This window comes from Grampus griseus (genome assembly GCF_964374135.1).
Source record: "Grampus griseus genome assembly, chromosome: 1".
NCBI lineage: Eukaryota > Metazoa > Chordata > Mammalia > Artiodactyla > Delphinidae > Grampus > Grampus griseus.
Window position 1 is genome coordinate 82,720,147 of NC_139017.1, and position 17,024 is coordinate 82,737,170.

Here is a 17,024-nt window from a genome sequence, read left to right on the forward strand (position 1 = left end):
GACACACAGACAAAGCTCAAGGAAGGATGACCCCTGTCTCAGGAAGTATCGAATCAGTTGCTATTTTTAAACAGTATACAGTAGAACTTGAGATCAGGTCTTTACTCAGTTGACAGGAAAAGTTCTCTGCCAAATTTTGCATTTGAGGAAACAGTTAATGGGCCTAAATGAGTGAAGCCTCTATGTGAAAGGAAGGGATGTGACTGTAAGTATTTTTGCTGATTTGGGTCAAGTGTGTGGTGGCAGAGATGTGGAAAATTCAGTCAGTGACAAAATAGGTTATTACATGTCAAAGTAACTGATAGTTAATGGCACCTTGGATTGTCTTTAGTGACAGTGGTGTGTATGGAATTCTGTGTTGCTAATAGTAAAGTTGAAATAAGGGTATGTGATGAGCTAATATTATCTCAATGTAGCACTGGAGAAGGAAATCAACTATTGGTGTGTTTCCAGACTAACTGGCTCTTCCTCTGGATTTTGATGTGTTCATGTAAAAAATATTGACTTTTGTTTCTGTGGTTATTTAAATTACTTATGAATCATAAACTTTTTGGTTATTTGGATATTTTGGTTATTTGAGATGTATTTCTGTATGCTTTTTATAATAGTCTGTTGGTCCTTGTTTCATTAACAGAAGGTTTTGTAAAGAATTGATTTATCACAAAATAATATTGTATACTACTATGTGTAATCTCTTATAAAACCTCATTCTACTTAACTTTAGGAAATTAAATATGCAGAATGTTAAAGCAGACAATTTGAGAAATACCATTAAGTAATATTTTCTCTGTAATATTATACCACCCTCTTAGGAATGCCTTTATGAGGTTGAATTGCTTAATGGATGACAGGTACATCTTTACATATGAAATGTTAGCGACTTATTTAGGGATAGGTGGGCAGTGTTTTAGTGGAGTTTAAATTAGGAAATTATAAAACTGTGTTAACATATTCATTTCATTTTAATAGGATTATTCAAGATAAAGTTGTAGCCATTTTCAACAAGGATTGATGATCAGAATTTTTCTTTTTAAAACATTTTCAAGTTAAAGATGAAAGGAAAATGCTGGAATTGTTTGGATTCTAACTGACAGGATAAAGAATATAGTATTTCACAGTTACTTGTAATGGAACCTCAGTAAAATTCATCACTTGTCATGCACCCAACTGGGAACATGGATGTTGGTTTTTCTCGTTCTGCTGTTCATACACTGTCAAGAAGCCACTGCAGAAACATCAAACAAAAAATTTCTCAGTGGGAAGGAAGAACTAATGGTAAATCTAATCCAGATAAGTGCGATCCAAAGGACTTTGGAGTGAGATATAATAACTGTAATCAAGAGATTCTTCTTAAGAGAAATCCTGTTGCTGAGGGAAAGAGCAAAAACCTGGATGTCACCAACTCTCAAAATGTTGATCAGGGTATTAATGAAGATGCCAAAAGCCACAATCGAAGTGAGGATGAAAGTGAGAGACGTGAGTATGATGATACACACTTCTTTAAAAATGAATCAGGATCCAACTGGGTATGTTCTCGGGCCAAACAAACTGAAAGCTGGAAAGAAGTTTTGGATCCAGAGACTTCATTACCTCCAGGAAATTTCTATACCTCACAGATATTGTGGAAGAAAATAGAAGCACTTCCCCCAGATAAAGTCTTAAATTTAGCTTTAGAACATTGTGACTCTTCAGAAAAAGAACTGAATTTCAGAGGTCTGGATAGTTCATATGGAGTAACGAAGAGCTTAGAAAACATTTACTCTGAACCTGAGGGACAAGAGTGTGGACCTTCTATAAATCCTTTGCCAAAACCTCGTAGGACATTCAGATATTTATCTGAATCTGGTGATATGCCATACAAAGAAAGAAACTGTGACAGAAAATACTGTGAAAATAATTCTTGTACAGAGCCCTCTTTAGCCTCTTCTCAGGAACCTGAACCAAAGAACTATGGCAGAAAAATCAGAGGGAGATCTAAAAGGTATGTTTTTATTTGAAAGGTAATGATTTTAAGTATTTTCCTTATAGAACTATTGAGCTTCTGTTTCCTTTTCAAACCAATTTCCATTTCCATGTGTGGGTTACACGTATAATTTGATTATACAGATGTTGATTAACCCAAGGGGAAAATACATATAAGCGAAACAGTAGGAGTATAGGTAATATCCAGGACAATCTACTGACATAAGTACTGTAGAAAAACTTCCATTTTATATCTTTAAAAATGTATAGGGGACTTCCCTGGCGGTCCAGTGATTAAGACTCCGCGCTTCCAATGCAAGGGATATGGGTTCGATCCCTGGTTGGGGAACTAAGATACCACCTGTCATGCGGTGCGGCCAAAAAAGAAAAGAACAATGTATAGGGAAGCAAGTACCTTCTTCTACTTCATTTAGGACATGCTGGCATTAGCCTCACTTTTTATTACAGAGTGAATTTAATAAAGTACCCAAAGAAGAACATGAATGTAATTGGCTAAAAGCCTCCAGTTTTCTCATGGTGCGTATTAGGGCATCAGCCTAATTTATTATTCTTAGGTATCTGATAAAACACCTTTGTAATTTTGTACACTAAGTCCTTTTCTTATCAATTTGTGTCTATCATACCAATATAAAGAATACTAGAGTTTTACAAGATACAACTTTAAAATGTATCTCCTTTCTTAAGGAAATCCTTTGAATTTGAGGACATTCAGCACTTTCGAAATCAGAACTCACGGAAGATTCGTGAAGAACTTAGAAGAAATTCTGGCTCAGCACTTTATTACACACAGTCTGAGGACAATATCTATGAGGATATCATATGTAGGTGTCCACAAACTTTGCAATTAAATTTAGTGAGTATGTAGTTGGTGGAGCCCTTAACTAGAGTATGTTATTTTCTTTTACAATCAAGCATGTCTTGCTCTAGATTTTCCTTTCTAATATTGAAACCTTTGTTGTATAAATTCCGTAATTCTCTAATGGATTTTACAACTAGTTTATTGGACTGTTCAGTTCAGAAGTAGATGTGTGTAGTATGGTATTTTGAGAATTCTTTGAGGTTGGTTGGACGCCTGAGTGGTTTGTGAGCTTAAAGTACCATTGATTTTGAGACCTACATCCCTACAGCAATGTAGAGTAGAAAGCTGAACATATTTAGTCAGTTTTTGCTTTCTTTTCCTTTTAAGTGTAGTCAGTGTGTTCCCATTTAATTATGTTCCTCTAAACTTTTTTTTTCATTATTTTTCAAGATCCCATCAAAGAAAATCCATATGAAGATATTCCAGTGCAGCCTTTGCCCATGTGGAGGTCTCTTTCAACATGGAAGCTACCACCCCCTAAAATTGCTTTCAAAGCACACAAGGTATAACCAGAGAAATAAGAAAATATTAGAATCTTATTTATGATCCTACAAAAAGGTTAAAATGGTTTAACTAGGGCCAAAACTAAGAGGCACTGAAATGTTGGTTTATTGTTCTTTGTTTTATTTTGGGGGGAGCAGCACAAAACTTTTTTTTTGGTTTTGGGGAGGGGTTTTTGTTTGTTTTTTTAGCGCTTGAGAAGACTTGAATACAAACACCTTTAGACAGACCATAAACCTTTTAGTTCACTATAGTTACCACAGCACTGTAATAGTCTCACATCAACCTGTGGCCTAAATTGCCTGTCTGGTCCCTGCAAGCACTCACCAGCCCTGAAAGCAAAGGCTGCCTTGAGTTAATGAGGACTCTGAGCTATTGTTTTCTGGAAATTTGATTACACTGTTGTAGAAGAACTTGGATTAGAAACCCAAGAAACTTCTTTACAAACAGTGAAAAAGAAATTACGGTGTCCTCATTTTAGATGATTTTAAAGGAAAGATAAATATTTTGGGGGGATAGCTTTGACTTTGAGAACACAGGCATTACCTAGATGATCTTACCTTAGCAGTACCTCTTCTGTTTTAGCTTCCTCCCAAACCTCAGTTACTTCACCGGAAGACTATGGAACCGAAGAACTCACAAGTTTATTTATGGTCAAAGCTCACAAAGGATACCACATTGCCTGTCACTTTAACTGAATGGAAGCTTTTCCGAGCTGGAGAAGTTGCAAACAGGAAAAGGAAAAATCTTCCAAGGGTAAGAACTCCAGCACTTTGATTCTTCAACTCTTACTTCAGCATTTCCACAAATGCGAATAAATAAACTTTAGACTGAAACGAATAATAGGTTAGAACTGACCTACTGGAATTAGAAGATTTGGAAAGCAGCCTTAAGCTAAGTTTTTGCTCATGCAAGAAAAATGCATGAATGGCTTTTGCCAAGGTTTTTGTGTGTGTGTGTGGATTTGGAAAATTGATTTTAGATGGAGGGCTTCGCTCTAGTTACCTTAGTTCTCATTAAAATCAGCTGCCGGTGTGAAGGAAGCCCTAGAACCTCATGTAAAAGGACCTTCTAGTAAGCTGGCATCAGTGTTGTTCTCACTTATTTGTATAACAGCCAAAGTTAATTCAGTTTTGTGCCTGAGTTTACAAATTTTCAGTAATGACAAAGTATATGCCAAAAATGTCCACTCAAAGGAAGGAAAAAAGAAATTTTACTATTACTTGGGAAAAGAAATTTTTGCCAATTATATTAAATAAATGACTTCTCTCTCAAGGGAGAAAAGGCAATAAGTCTGTAAATCATCTCAGTGACAGCCACTGAACCAAAATAAAGAAATTTGGATTATTTGTAATATATATATTTTTAAGAGAGACATTTAAGAAATTACATGAAAATATTTAAAAACTGTTTATGTTATTTTGTTCTGTAATTCAGAATGTTTTCAGGATTACTATGCAGAAATAAAATCATTTAAATAGTATTCCTGTCTTTAATCCCATCTGAATTAGTTATATTCATTTAGCACATGATTTCTGTACCTGATTTTAACACTGAACAAAAGTCATAGCTGTTTCTTGGTGTAGTAACTGCTGATTGGTTCCTTGGGAAATATTCTGTTCCACAGTTACTTTAATTCTTCTGATCCATTTCCTGCCCCTCCCTCTTTAATATGTGAAGTGTTAAAGACACAGAGTTTTTTTTAAAGCACTAAACTGATCTCTCTGGAAAAAAAAATCTTTAGGTGTTTATTCTCCTGTGTATGGTGAGGACTACTTAAAAATCAGAGGTTTAAAGAATTTCCAGGATGTATGTATATATAATGCATAACAATCACTTTCCTGTACACCAGGAACTAACACCGCATTGTAAATCAACTATACTTCCAAAAAAAAAAAAAAAAGAATTGCTGGCACAACAAAGCAGCCTCCCACATGTTCCAGAAACAGCAGATCATGCGTTCACAGGGGCTAGAACACAAACACATAAGGAATTGTATTTAAGATGTGGTTCTTGGAATAGCATTAACAAATATTTAGAAATTATGGATTGTGGAATTTAATGAGACCCAAGGATATTTGCAGTGCTTTTGATTTCATGCCTCAGTATTTTATGTACTGTGGATCCCTTGAGTACTCAAAGCCTGTTCTCTTTCTGATTATAGGTGAGATGATCCAACTTTTCCTGTTTGGATATTTTCCCAAAGGTTTTCTTAAGAAATGGGGAAGAGAAAAATGGTGATGAATTCTTGATTGTCAGGCAGGAGCAGACTGTTAGCATTTCTACCTGTGACCCTCCTTGGATTAAATCCTTTTAGGATGTTTCATTTGCAATACAAATTTTGGTTTTGGACTATCTTCGGGAACAACATTCCATGAGGAAAGCAGTTTTCACTTATTTCCTCTTTGATGACTAGAGCTATCTCTGGAAGGGAAACTGGTTTCATAGTTTGAAAGTAACTGATCTAGTCCATATGCCTCTTCCCTACCCTTCCTTTCTTTCTCTGCTGTGGCAATCTGTGTGGGATTGTTTGCTAGAGTAGATTTCCTAATGTTTTATATTGTTTGTGTCAAGTGTGTACAGCAATATGGTTTCCATCATTTCTTAGGAAAACTATTCTACGGTATTTCCTATAACTAGAAGGTAATTATAGGCTCCTAGCTCATAATCAAAATTTAAATTTTATTACTTTATCTCATATTTCTAGAATAGATAGTTCCCTTTTCTTTATAACATTTGAGTATACTTTTAAGTATACTTTTCAAATACACATTAATAATTCTACTATTTTGGGTCCTTATGTATCCAAAATACATGTTTACTCTCATACATCTTTCCTATAGCCCCTAGCAATACCTTTTTATGTTGGATTCTCTTATTTTCTTTAATAATGCTAATATTTAAGAATATTGGTAACTTTTCACTTGAATTATAGCTATGAAAATCTTTAAAAGAATAAACTCATCCAAAAATGTGGGAATAATCTGCATATTGGAAGCACATGTTTCTCACATGTTATTTTTCTTGCAGTGGACTGATTCACTGCCTATGGATTGCCAGGATTGCTAGAGAAACAAGGACAAAGGAAAAAACAAGAACATTTTTCTCAAGCAACTTTGTTGGTTATCATATTATATAATGTTCCTAACAACTGTAATTCTGGGCATTAAATATGTTAGATCAATATTGATAGTTAAGAAAAAGTTTGGAATTTTAAGAAAAATATACATAGAAAAACTAATCAATTTCTCCTTTTAAAAGTGGCTGTTGATCAGCTTTAATTCTTTTCTCTTTTTTAAGCCCAGTCTGTCTGTCTGTCTCTTTTATACACACTTCCCAGAAGCAAAGAAAGAATTTTAATGAATAATGCATATTAAATGGAACATTGTTTTGTACTTGGACATATTTGAGAATCTCCTATTTTTATGACATGTTTCCAAAATAAATTATAATATTAGTGCTCCCAGTAGCAAAGGAGTATTCCTTTTGACTAAAGCTTTCTAAGCGTGATTATCCTCTCTTTGCAAAAATTCCTGGGAGCAGACATAACTGTGCCTCACCCTGCCTTACAAGTGAGTAAATATCCCACTTCCTACTCTGGGCTCGCAAAAACTTGAGTCCATTGGTAAGGCTTGGTCAATATATGGAGTGCAGTAGCCAGATTTCCTGCATGTTGTGACATGGAATGACAAGCAATCTCTCTAAGAACCTGTGCTAAACTTCCTCTGGAAAGGAAATATCCTTTCCCACTTCTCTTACCCATGTTAAATGGAATATGTATTAGAATAGCATATCATCTTACTAAAGATAATTTTAGATTCAAAATTGAAAAATGTAAAGGTTTTTATTTATAAAATGGATCTTTCTCTGAACGAGAATCACTAATAAGTTAACATCAAGCTGCAAAACTTGTTGGTGTTTGTTTTAGCTTGTACTTTTCTGGTCTTTTTTCAGCTTGTATTGAAAATAGATGATATATTTGAATCTAAGAGAGGGAAGAAGAGGGTAAAGTTACACCCTTACACTGGAAAAGATGTACCTCCCTCTAAAGGTAAGAATTGTTCCAACTGTCCATAGCTATTAGCATATGAGGGGCAAATCATTAAATAATTTAATGTTTGATGTGAATTATAATTTTTGGTTTACTTTCCTGTCTATCCCACTTAAACATAAAACTTCTTTAGGCTAAGGGATTATTTCTTGTTCTTCCTCAAATCCCTTTTGTTTAGTTCTGTACCAAGTAATAACTATTGGATGAATAAGTAAATAAATTAAAAAATAGTTATAAACCAATGAGACTAATTTTCATGGACAGGTTGCATCCTTATTATGTAGTACTACTTTGATTTACAGTCTTTTGTCAGTATAGACTCTCTCAGTGTCGAAATGAAAATATTAAGTATATATATACTGAATGTATGTGGTGTTCAACCTATAGTCATCTAATAAGTTCAGTAGTTTTATTCCTCAGATGCCTAGATAAAACTTAGATTGTCTTAAGAAACTTTCAACATCTATAGTGAATTATTATTGTAGAATCTTCTTTACAACTTTAACTTGGTTGTCTGGCAAAGGATGTGTAGAGTTTAGCAATTTTTGTCTGTGAGATTCATAAGTGAGAAGCAACAGCCAAGTCATACCAGAAAAGAATATTTCATATTTTTGCAGACTTCCAAAGACAGAAATTTCTTCATTTTCATTGAAAATCTCTTCTTCATTCTAACAATTACTATGTGAAAATAAACTTCCCTGTTCAATAATTCAAGACTCTTTCTTCTTACTTTGTGATGATTAAAATCATCTCATCACCATTTTAAATGTGAGTTTTCATATTTGCAAAAGCAATTATTACAACATTTCAGCCTTCTCTTCTGTAGAAGAAATACTTCTGGTTATTGTTAATAATAATAGCTACCATTTACTGAATGAAGTAATAGTTTCTTTATGTACTTTATCTGGTGTATAACGTATGACCACACTGGGAGGTAGGGACTGTCCTAATTTTACAGAGGAAGAAGCTGAGCCAGAGGAGGAAGCATCAATTTGAATCAAGGAACATGATACCACAAAGTCTTCTTCTTCTCTATTATGATTGTTTTTCTAAATAACGGCATGTAGCAAATATTATTGTTTTATAGATAAGGAAATAAATTGTAAATTGCAAATTTTGTGAAATATCAAGACACTGGAACCAGGACAAATTCTTAGAAAACATTATCATTTTCCCGTATTAACAGCACTCTATTGATAACTGTATTCACCAGATATGCCACCCTAGGTAGATGATCACCAATCTCTTATTTTATTTGAATGCTTTATGGATTAGGAACATTTTAGTAAATTTGGCTCGAAGAAAAGTTTTTGAAGAGCCAAATCCTTTTTTTCACTGTATCATTATTGAAAAGAAAAAATTCAAGAGCATAAACTGCCAACTTCTAACACATACACACACAAAAAGGAGGAGTCCCTACAGATTTTTCTTTTGCGTGGCTCAAAGGAAATATGCATTTACTCAGTCTCTGTGGCCAACTCCTTCAGTGGACCCGAGGAATTTCTCTCATGCCTGAGGATCTCCTGGCTCAGTAGTCACAGTTCTCAGATTTTTGTTTACCTCCTTAAGCTTTTGTCTGTATATCAGCAATGCCTCATAGAACCAGATGATTGTATTTACCTGCTCTGCCAGTACATGCTAGGTTTTACCGAATCTGTTGCAACCTAAACAGTTCTTAACTCTCAGTTATCAGGTATCACAAAATGATTTATTGTCCTTCTTCAAAATTATAATTTTGTGTGTTGAAGTCACATTTTAAAAAGGGACAACCTAGTACTTTTTTGATCCCTACAGATTCTCAACAGATTTTCCTATTGGCTTATAAACCCCTTAACCTTCATTCAGTGTCTTGGAATGCAGATCGTCAAAACCCATAGATGTGAATATATTAAAGCCATTTAAATGAGCTTTTGTAAGGTCTTTTCCAGGTAAATTACCTTTCCTCCCTTCCCTCTTTCTTTTTTTTTTTGTCTTTCCAAACACTTCATGGGCTCCCAAGAGGTGCTTGGTGCTAAGGATACAAATAGGACTCAGGAGCTCACAGTGTTTGTTCTTTCATACTGAACAATATTTTATAGCCCCAGTATACTTTTTGTCATTGTAGTTAGTTTGAAGTTATAAAACCTGTACAGTACACAATATTTAAATACCTGCTTTTTCTGTAACATGTCTTGTGTACCTTTCCCACATATCTAATGAAGAGACAGTATTTGTTTTTATGTTCTCTTCTTCCTTATTACAAAATTAAAATGAGCACAGCAAGAAATTACAATAATATAAAATAACATAAAACGGAAAGCCAAAGTTTCCCAAACCTCCTCCTACTAATCCCAGAAAATCTTATGCACATGCAAATATTTTTTCTCCCCAAATACTTTTATACTATTCAGACTTTGTATATCTTGCTGTTTTAAAAAAATATATAATTAATATACTTTGGAGCTCTTTTGGTATCAACACATAGAGATCCACATAGCTGTACTGTATTTCTTGGTATAGATGTAAAAGAATTTTATTTAGCTGGTAGACATTTTGGCTGTTTCTAACATTTTATTTAACCTGTGGATAATTAAGTTTTATAAATAGGTAGATATATAGATATAGATTTTTTCTTCAAACAATGCTGTAATATATATTTTTTGTTTATATATTTTTTTGTATGTTGGTAAGAATACATCTGTAGAATAAGTTCCTAGCAGTGTACTTAATCAAAGAACACATACTTTAAAGAACACATAAATTAAAATTTTTATAACTGCTGACAAATTGTCTCACAAATAGATTTTAACAACTTAAAAAAAAACAGCTTTGGGCTTCCCTGGTGGCGCAGTGGTTGAGAGTCCGCCTGCCGATGCAGGGGACACGGGTTCGTGGCCTGGTCCGGGAAGATCCCACATTGCTGCGGGGCGGCTGGACCCGTGAGCCGTGGCCACTGGGCCTGTGCATCCAGAGCCTGTGCTCTGCAACAGGAGAGGCCACAACAGTGAGAGGTCCGCGTACTGCAAAAAAAAAAAAAAACAGCTTTATATTTCTATGAAGAGCTTTTGAAAATGGTTTTTTCCTCGTAATCTTCATTAATACTGTGTTTTATTAGAGCTTTTTATTTTTTGCCAGTATCATGGTTGAAAAGTGTATCTTACTTATTGTTTTAAGTTATTAAATTTATTTTATTAATTATGAATTTGAACAGTTATGTTTATCAATAGTTATCAATCTTTTTCTATAAATTGTCTTTTCCTACTCTTTTATTCATTTTTTTTGTTGTGCTGTGTTTTTACTTATTCATTTGTAACAGCTATTTAAATATTAAGAAACTTAGCCTTGCGTCTGCAACGTGGATTTCAAATATTCCCCCAGTTTATTTACCTTTTGAATTTACTAATGATTTTTTATTAGATTAGAAATTTTACATTTTTATACAATCAAACTTCCGTACAGTTTTCATTTGTGACTCCTAGTCCTTGTTTTTCCTGATATATTAAAATTTTTTCCCTTTCTTTTTATTTTAAAATTTTGCTTTAACTTTTCAGACTTAATTTAGAAATTTTTCGTTCACCTGTTCACGATGTTTTGTTTTGTGTTTTGGTTGTTCTCTTTCTTTCTTTTTTTTTTTTTTTTTGTAAATTGACAATGTGCCTAGTATTGTACAGAACATTCCCTTCTAGAAACAGGCTAAAAGTATCTTAGCCTCAAGATACTTAAAATCCAATTGTGGAAAATAAGAGCAGTTCAAAGCTGTTTGAGTACTATAAGAATTCAGAGTAAAGTTCAGTTTAGTTTGGCATTAGAGGTGGCTTAGAGGCATCATAAAGGCATCATAAATATTACTTCATAAACTTACTTGGTAATCTTTCTTAGCCTCACATTTTCCTGTTAATCTAAATTCACAGTTTGTTCCGTATTGAGATTTTTGTTTAGCCAGGTTGGTGTTTTACCTTTGATACCTTATTTGGGAATATAAAGACAATGATATGAAGGTAGAAATAAAATCCACTCTGATCAAGGCTTTCTAAAACTAGTCTGAACTGCTGTTAATTTCTAGAATTAGGGATGAGAGGGGAACTGAGGAGGGAGGTGGGTATGGGAAGAAGATGGAATGGAATAGTTTCTTCTCTGAGCCTTTTATTCTTTTTTGCACCTGTCCTGCCCTGATACAGCTAAGTGGTTTGGAGAAAGGCTCAGCCTCCTTAATTATTCCTTACTCCAAGTAAGTCCCCAGGTCCGTGGAGCTTTTACATTGTTTTTGTCCTCATGTTCTGCCTGTTCTTGTTGGACAGTACAAATGGAAACTCTTTCTTTTCAGGTGAAACCTGTGGGTACGAAAGTGATGCCGAGTATCTGCCAAAGAGTGAGTGAGTCAGTGGGGCTGCTCCCTTTCGCGTGATGATCCTGGTTGTAGGTGGAGTGGCACCTGCCTTTGTGATTAAGCATGTTTTTTCTATACGAAGTTTCACTTTGTCGGTGATTTCTTCATTATAAGAACCTGTTGAGATTTGGGGAACTAAACAGTACACTGTCAGATGTTTGACAGCATTAAAGGTCTCCCATGGTAGAGTGAGGCAGACCAGTGTAGTTCTTAAGATGGAATGTCCTTCCATCTTAAGAGGGGAGCGGCAGAGCTGCACGTTCAGACATATGTGCAGCAGCCAAAACAGAGTATGTGAGTCATTCTCTGAGGCAAATACTTTGCATTAAATATCTGATTTTTTCATAGTCATTCATTTGAGTATCTTAGATATCTCTGACATTGGGACAGGAAACACTGATCTGTTTCTTATTCATAGGTATTTATATTCTAAATTATTGTGCCATTTACTTTCTGTTAGAATATAGAAGATGCTGTGCTTTTTTGGCTGTATTTGTTCAAGCAGTCATAGTGCTCTGTATCCTTCATCTAATGGATTTTCACAGCAAATTATTTAATTTCTGTTTAACTGAAGCATGGAAAAAATAGGAGACCTGAATTATCAAAGCTGAGTACAGGGCAGTTCCAGGTCTGATACTCTGATCTTATGATAAATAATCATGTGCTCCTACCAGTAGCCTAAATTGCTTCAGGTGTTTGATTCTGTAGGCTGACTGAAGGTGAAACTTAAGTCATCATCAGGTTCAGCTTGGATGTGTAAAGATGATTAATTTTGTTCTGTTGCTACTGAGAAACAGGCCCTAAAATTTTCTTGACTTGAACTGAGCCCTTTGGAGTTTGGAGCAAGGAAGGTTTGCCTAGAGCACTAAATGTACCGGATAATTTTGGAGAGGCACTCCAAAACTATTTTTTAAGTGTTCTTAATATTTTGATCTACCTTGTAACTTCTTTGGGGGCAGAATGCATCATATCTCAAAAGAAAAGCGAAACAGTTAGTGGATGAGTCTTTCCATCATTGGCTCAGAATGACACATAAGCAAATCTCTGGGATGCTTAGACTATTTCTTCTGCAAGTACTGCATGTCCCCTAGTGGAGACTACCCCAAATTATTCAGAATTTAGAGATAAATGAGAATAAAGGATAAATGGTATCCACTTTTCGGTGGGATTGCTCATACTGTTTACATAGTATGCTTCTATGAATTCTTTCTTTTGAGAAATAGTCTGCTAATGGATACCTTCTTACATGTCATTTTTCTCTCTTGCATTTAGCACCATTTATTGATATAAGTATATGTCCATTATTAGTAATATATGCCAAGGAGAAAAGGGAAAAGAACATTTCTTTAATGTGAGGATAGTTTTTGTTTTAACTTGATCAAACTTGTCTCTTTAGGAACTTACCTTCTATAGGACTCAGTTCTTTTATCAGATCTTTTCCCCCACCTAAGATTTCATGGTCCCCAAAATGACATCTTTTGTCAGGCCAGTGCTTTTACCTGACATTTTCTGTGTATCCTGGCGTCATGCCATGAAAGATGGGATGGCACAGAGTATGTGTTGGGACATACATAGGTATCAGTTGGGACACAGAACATCGGTCCCACTGCAGGGCCCCCAGGTGCTTGTGAGAATCTGCACTTGTCCTCCAAGTGTGTCATAGCCCTAACAAGTATGTCTGGGTGGCAGACATTGGTTAGTCAACATTCATTAGCAACGACTGAGTGAAGATTAGTCCTGCGTGGGTCATGACCTCTGGATGCTAGAGGGAAGATAGGGCTATAAAGGAAAACAAGACTCCGTAATCTCATCGCAGGTCGCTACAAGCGCATAGCGCAACTGCAGCAACCTTCCAAGAGGAATCCTCACTACCAGACCTTAGAGCGGGATCTAATTGAATTACAGGAGCAGCAGCTGTTTGAACTTTTTGTGGTGGTGTCTCTACAGAAGAAGCCATCAGAAATAAGCTACATTCCCCAGGTCATACAACAATTCCCTAGCAAGGTAAGTGCATGGAGGCTATGAGGCATCCAGGAACGTTTCTGTGTCTCTGTGTATTTATTCCCTCTCTTCTTGTTTACTATTGTCTCAGTTAGCTTTTACTAATACTGTACTTCTTGTAGGATCCGGTGCACTCTAATGATACCTCGTGTCAGGCATGGGCTGCAACCAAGGGGGAATTAAAGCTCGTTATTCAAGTTGGGCTTTTATCTTTTGCTCTGCTATTTACTAAGTGACCTTTAGCAAGTTACAGAGCCTCAGTTTTCTCATCCTTAATGAGGGGAGTGATAAATGTGGCAGAGTAGGGTAGCAGTTCAGAGCATGGACTGGGAGCCAGCTATCTGCATTTGCCACTTATTAGCTCTGTGACTTGGACCAGTTGAACTGCTCTGTGCCTCATTTTCTTCATTGGTCAAAGGGGGATAATCTTCATAGTGTCTACCCCCTTGGAGTTGTGGTGAGGATTAAATGAGCTAATTATAATTAATATAAGGCACTTAGAACAGTGTCTAGCATACAGTAAGCACTATGTAATGTTATTCCCTATTAGTGAGGATTTAATGAGATAATGTATGTAACGTGCTTAATCCAGTTCCTTGCACATAGTAACACTTGATAAATGGTAACTGTTATTAACGGTATTATTTCATTTACCTTTTTCACAAAATAATTCATTCATTTATTTAATCAATATTTCATAAATACCTACTATTTGCCAAGATTAGGTGCTGGGAGAGCACAGAGCTTACCTCACAGAGCTTACAAAATAGACCCCAAATGTGGCTCTGAGCTTTGTGGCAGTAAATACAAAGAGCATAATCGTTACATCAGGGCTTAACAAACTGATGGCCTCTGAGCATATTTAGCCCACAGATATGTTTTTTGGGTTTGCACAGTAATAAAATAATAAAAGTTTTGTTGTCAATTTTTTGTTTAAAAGTCATATTTCACATAAAAATCTGTATTTCTGCTTTCTCCTGAGAAACTAGAAAGACTGCCAACATTCAGCCTACATTCCTAAGTGGCATGAATTGGCTGAAGCTGAGTAAGAGCAGGACTGACTTCATGGGCATGTGACCAGTGCAGTTACACAAGGCCCCTCACTTACAAGGGCCCTGCACCCTGCTCCGCAGTCACCGTTGAAGTTCTTAATAATTTTATTTTTTTATTTTTATTTTATTTTATTTTTTACGGTATGCGGGCCTCTCACTGTTGTGGCCTCTCCCGTTGCGGAACACAGGCTCCAGACGTGCAGGCTCAGCGGCCATGGCTCACGGGCCCAGCCGCTCCGCGGCATGTGGAATCTTCCCAGACCGGGGCACAAACCCGCGTCCCCTGCATCGGCAGGCGGACTCTCAACCACTGCGCCACCAGGGAAGCCCCAATAATTTTATATTTGAATTTGTGTTTTGTAAGTGAGGAGTGAGATCTGATGAGACAGTGGGGCACGTGCCAAGGTCTTAAAGCCTTGGCTCATGTATGCTGTCACCTCTCCAGGATGGGTTCTCCAGTTGTCCTCACTCCTACCCCTTGGTTCCCCAGGCCCCGTCTGGCTTCCCCCTTTCAATCCTCACTCAGTGACTGCTGCCACCCTCTGCACGGGCATGGAGGGGGTCAGGATCAGGCAAGCATTAACGCCGAAGTGTCTTAAGCAACACATGGTAGATCCTTCCCTACCCTGGGCATTGCCCCTGTGTTCAGTGGGTGGCCTGGGGGGGCAAGCCTTTTCACCACCCCCAATCCAAGTACTGAGCACGTCCCCATGTGGAGGCTACAACCCCTTGAGGGTCGCCTAGCTGCTGTGGGTTCGAGTAGTGGGCCCATGGGAAGGGAAGTCCTTGGCTCAACTGTCCCACCCCTAGTCAGGACTCAGAGTTTTAGTCCTGCAGCTGGCCCGAGGGGAAACCCAGCAGCTGGTGGGCCACTTGGGCACCAGATTGCAGGCCAGGGTCCCTGGGCACCTGTGAGAGTCTGCACTTGTCTCCAGGATCCTCGTGCCTGAGGGAGCATGCCATTAAGCAGAAAATCAAAAACCCCATTGCAGGCTGAGAAAGAAACCACAGAAGAAAGTAACAAGTTTTATATTTCATTTTACATTGTTTTTTCCTGCTTTTTGAACAAGGGGCTCACAGTTTTTCATCTTGCACTGTGCTCTGCAAATTATGTAGCTGGCCTTGGGAAGGAGTAATCCCTTTAAACAGGGACATTTACTCACCCTCCAGCTTACTACTTGGACCACTGCTCTCATTATCTGCTCAGGAACTTTAGGACTTCGGGTTTAAACCCTGAGTTTCATGTTTCACTAGAAAAGCTAGTGAAGGGCTTCCCTGGTGGTGCAGCGGTTAAGAATCCTCCTACCAATGCAGGGGACACAGGTTCGAGCCCTGGTCCTGGAAGATCCCACATGCTGCGGAGCAACTAAGCCCGTGCCCCACAACTACTGAGCCTGTGCTCTAGAGCCCTCGAGCCACAACTACTGAAACCCGCACGCCTAGAGCCCATACGCCACAACAAGAGAAGCCACCGCAATGAGAAGCCTGCACACCGCAACAAAGAGTAGCCCCCGCTCGCCGCAACTAGGGAAAGCCCATGAGCAGCAACGAAGACCCAACACAGCCAAAAAATAAATAAATAAAAATAAGAAAAGCTAATGAAGCACAACTGAACTGAAATCTGAGACATTTCCTGCATGGGTTCTCATTTTTTAAGAAAGTCCTCACCAACATTCCTGCTGTAAATAAATCAATGTTTAATTTCTTATAAAATTCCTCAGTGTGGCCTGAGAGCACAGCGTCACTGCACTCTTTAGTAACACAGTACCGTAAGAGTCTAAAATAGATAGTCGAGGAATCAAATTTCCCATAAAGAGAAGCTTAATTTTTTTCTCTGTTGTTCATCAGTCTTACATTTGCAAAGAGAAATCTTGAGGTTGAACCTGTTTTCAGCACAGCCTGAATTATGGGTTTGGAACCAGATGAGGACCCAGTTGACTCTGACAGTAATTCAAGGATGTCTCTAAGCAAGTTACTTGGCGTTATTGTGCATTAGGCATCTATAAGTCTGGGAGGGAAAGAGCTGCCTGAGCCCCTCTTGATTCTGATGTGGAAAACCTTGAATGAAGATGATTGTGAATCATTTAACAGTATAAAAACAATAGAATATGACACAACTAAAATTTTGTTAGAGTGCTTTTCCATTTCTTAAGGGCTTAATCTCTAAGTGACCCAGAATGGCTGCATGTTTTGTTTTAGAAATTAAAGGAT

At 37.0% G+C, this 17,024-nt stretch overlaps 1 protein-coding gene across 2 annotated transcripts in view; it reads left to right on the forward strand.

The window, feature by feature from the left end:
- Window positions 1-1,157: 1,157 nt before the first annotated feature.
- Window positions 1,158-17,024, forward strand: part of DENND2C (DENN domain containing 2C) — a gene marked incomplete at its 5' end in the record, with an annotated part of 37,633 nt that continues 21,766 nt past the window's right edge. The window contains 7 exons of one of the 2 annotated variants that reach the window (XM_082671757.1): window positions 1,158-1,981; window positions 2,668-2,804; window positions 3,233-3,345; window positions 3,929-4,099; window positions 7,298-7,394; window positions 11,698-11,742; window positions 13,577-13,764. In XM_082671757.1, coding sequence (XP_082527883.1) covers window positions 1,158-1,981; window positions 2,668-2,804; window positions 3,233-3,345; window positions 3,929-4,099; window positions 7,298-7,394; window positions 11,698-11,742; window positions 13,577-13,764 — 1,575 coding nt within the window. Of the gene's footprint in view, window positions 1,982-2,667; window positions 2,805-3,232; window positions 3,346-3,928; window positions 4,100-7,146; window positions 7,395-11,697; window positions 11,747-13,576; window positions 13,765-17,024 lie in introns of those variants that run through there. The other variant, XM_082671756.1, reaches the window with a different exon arrangement.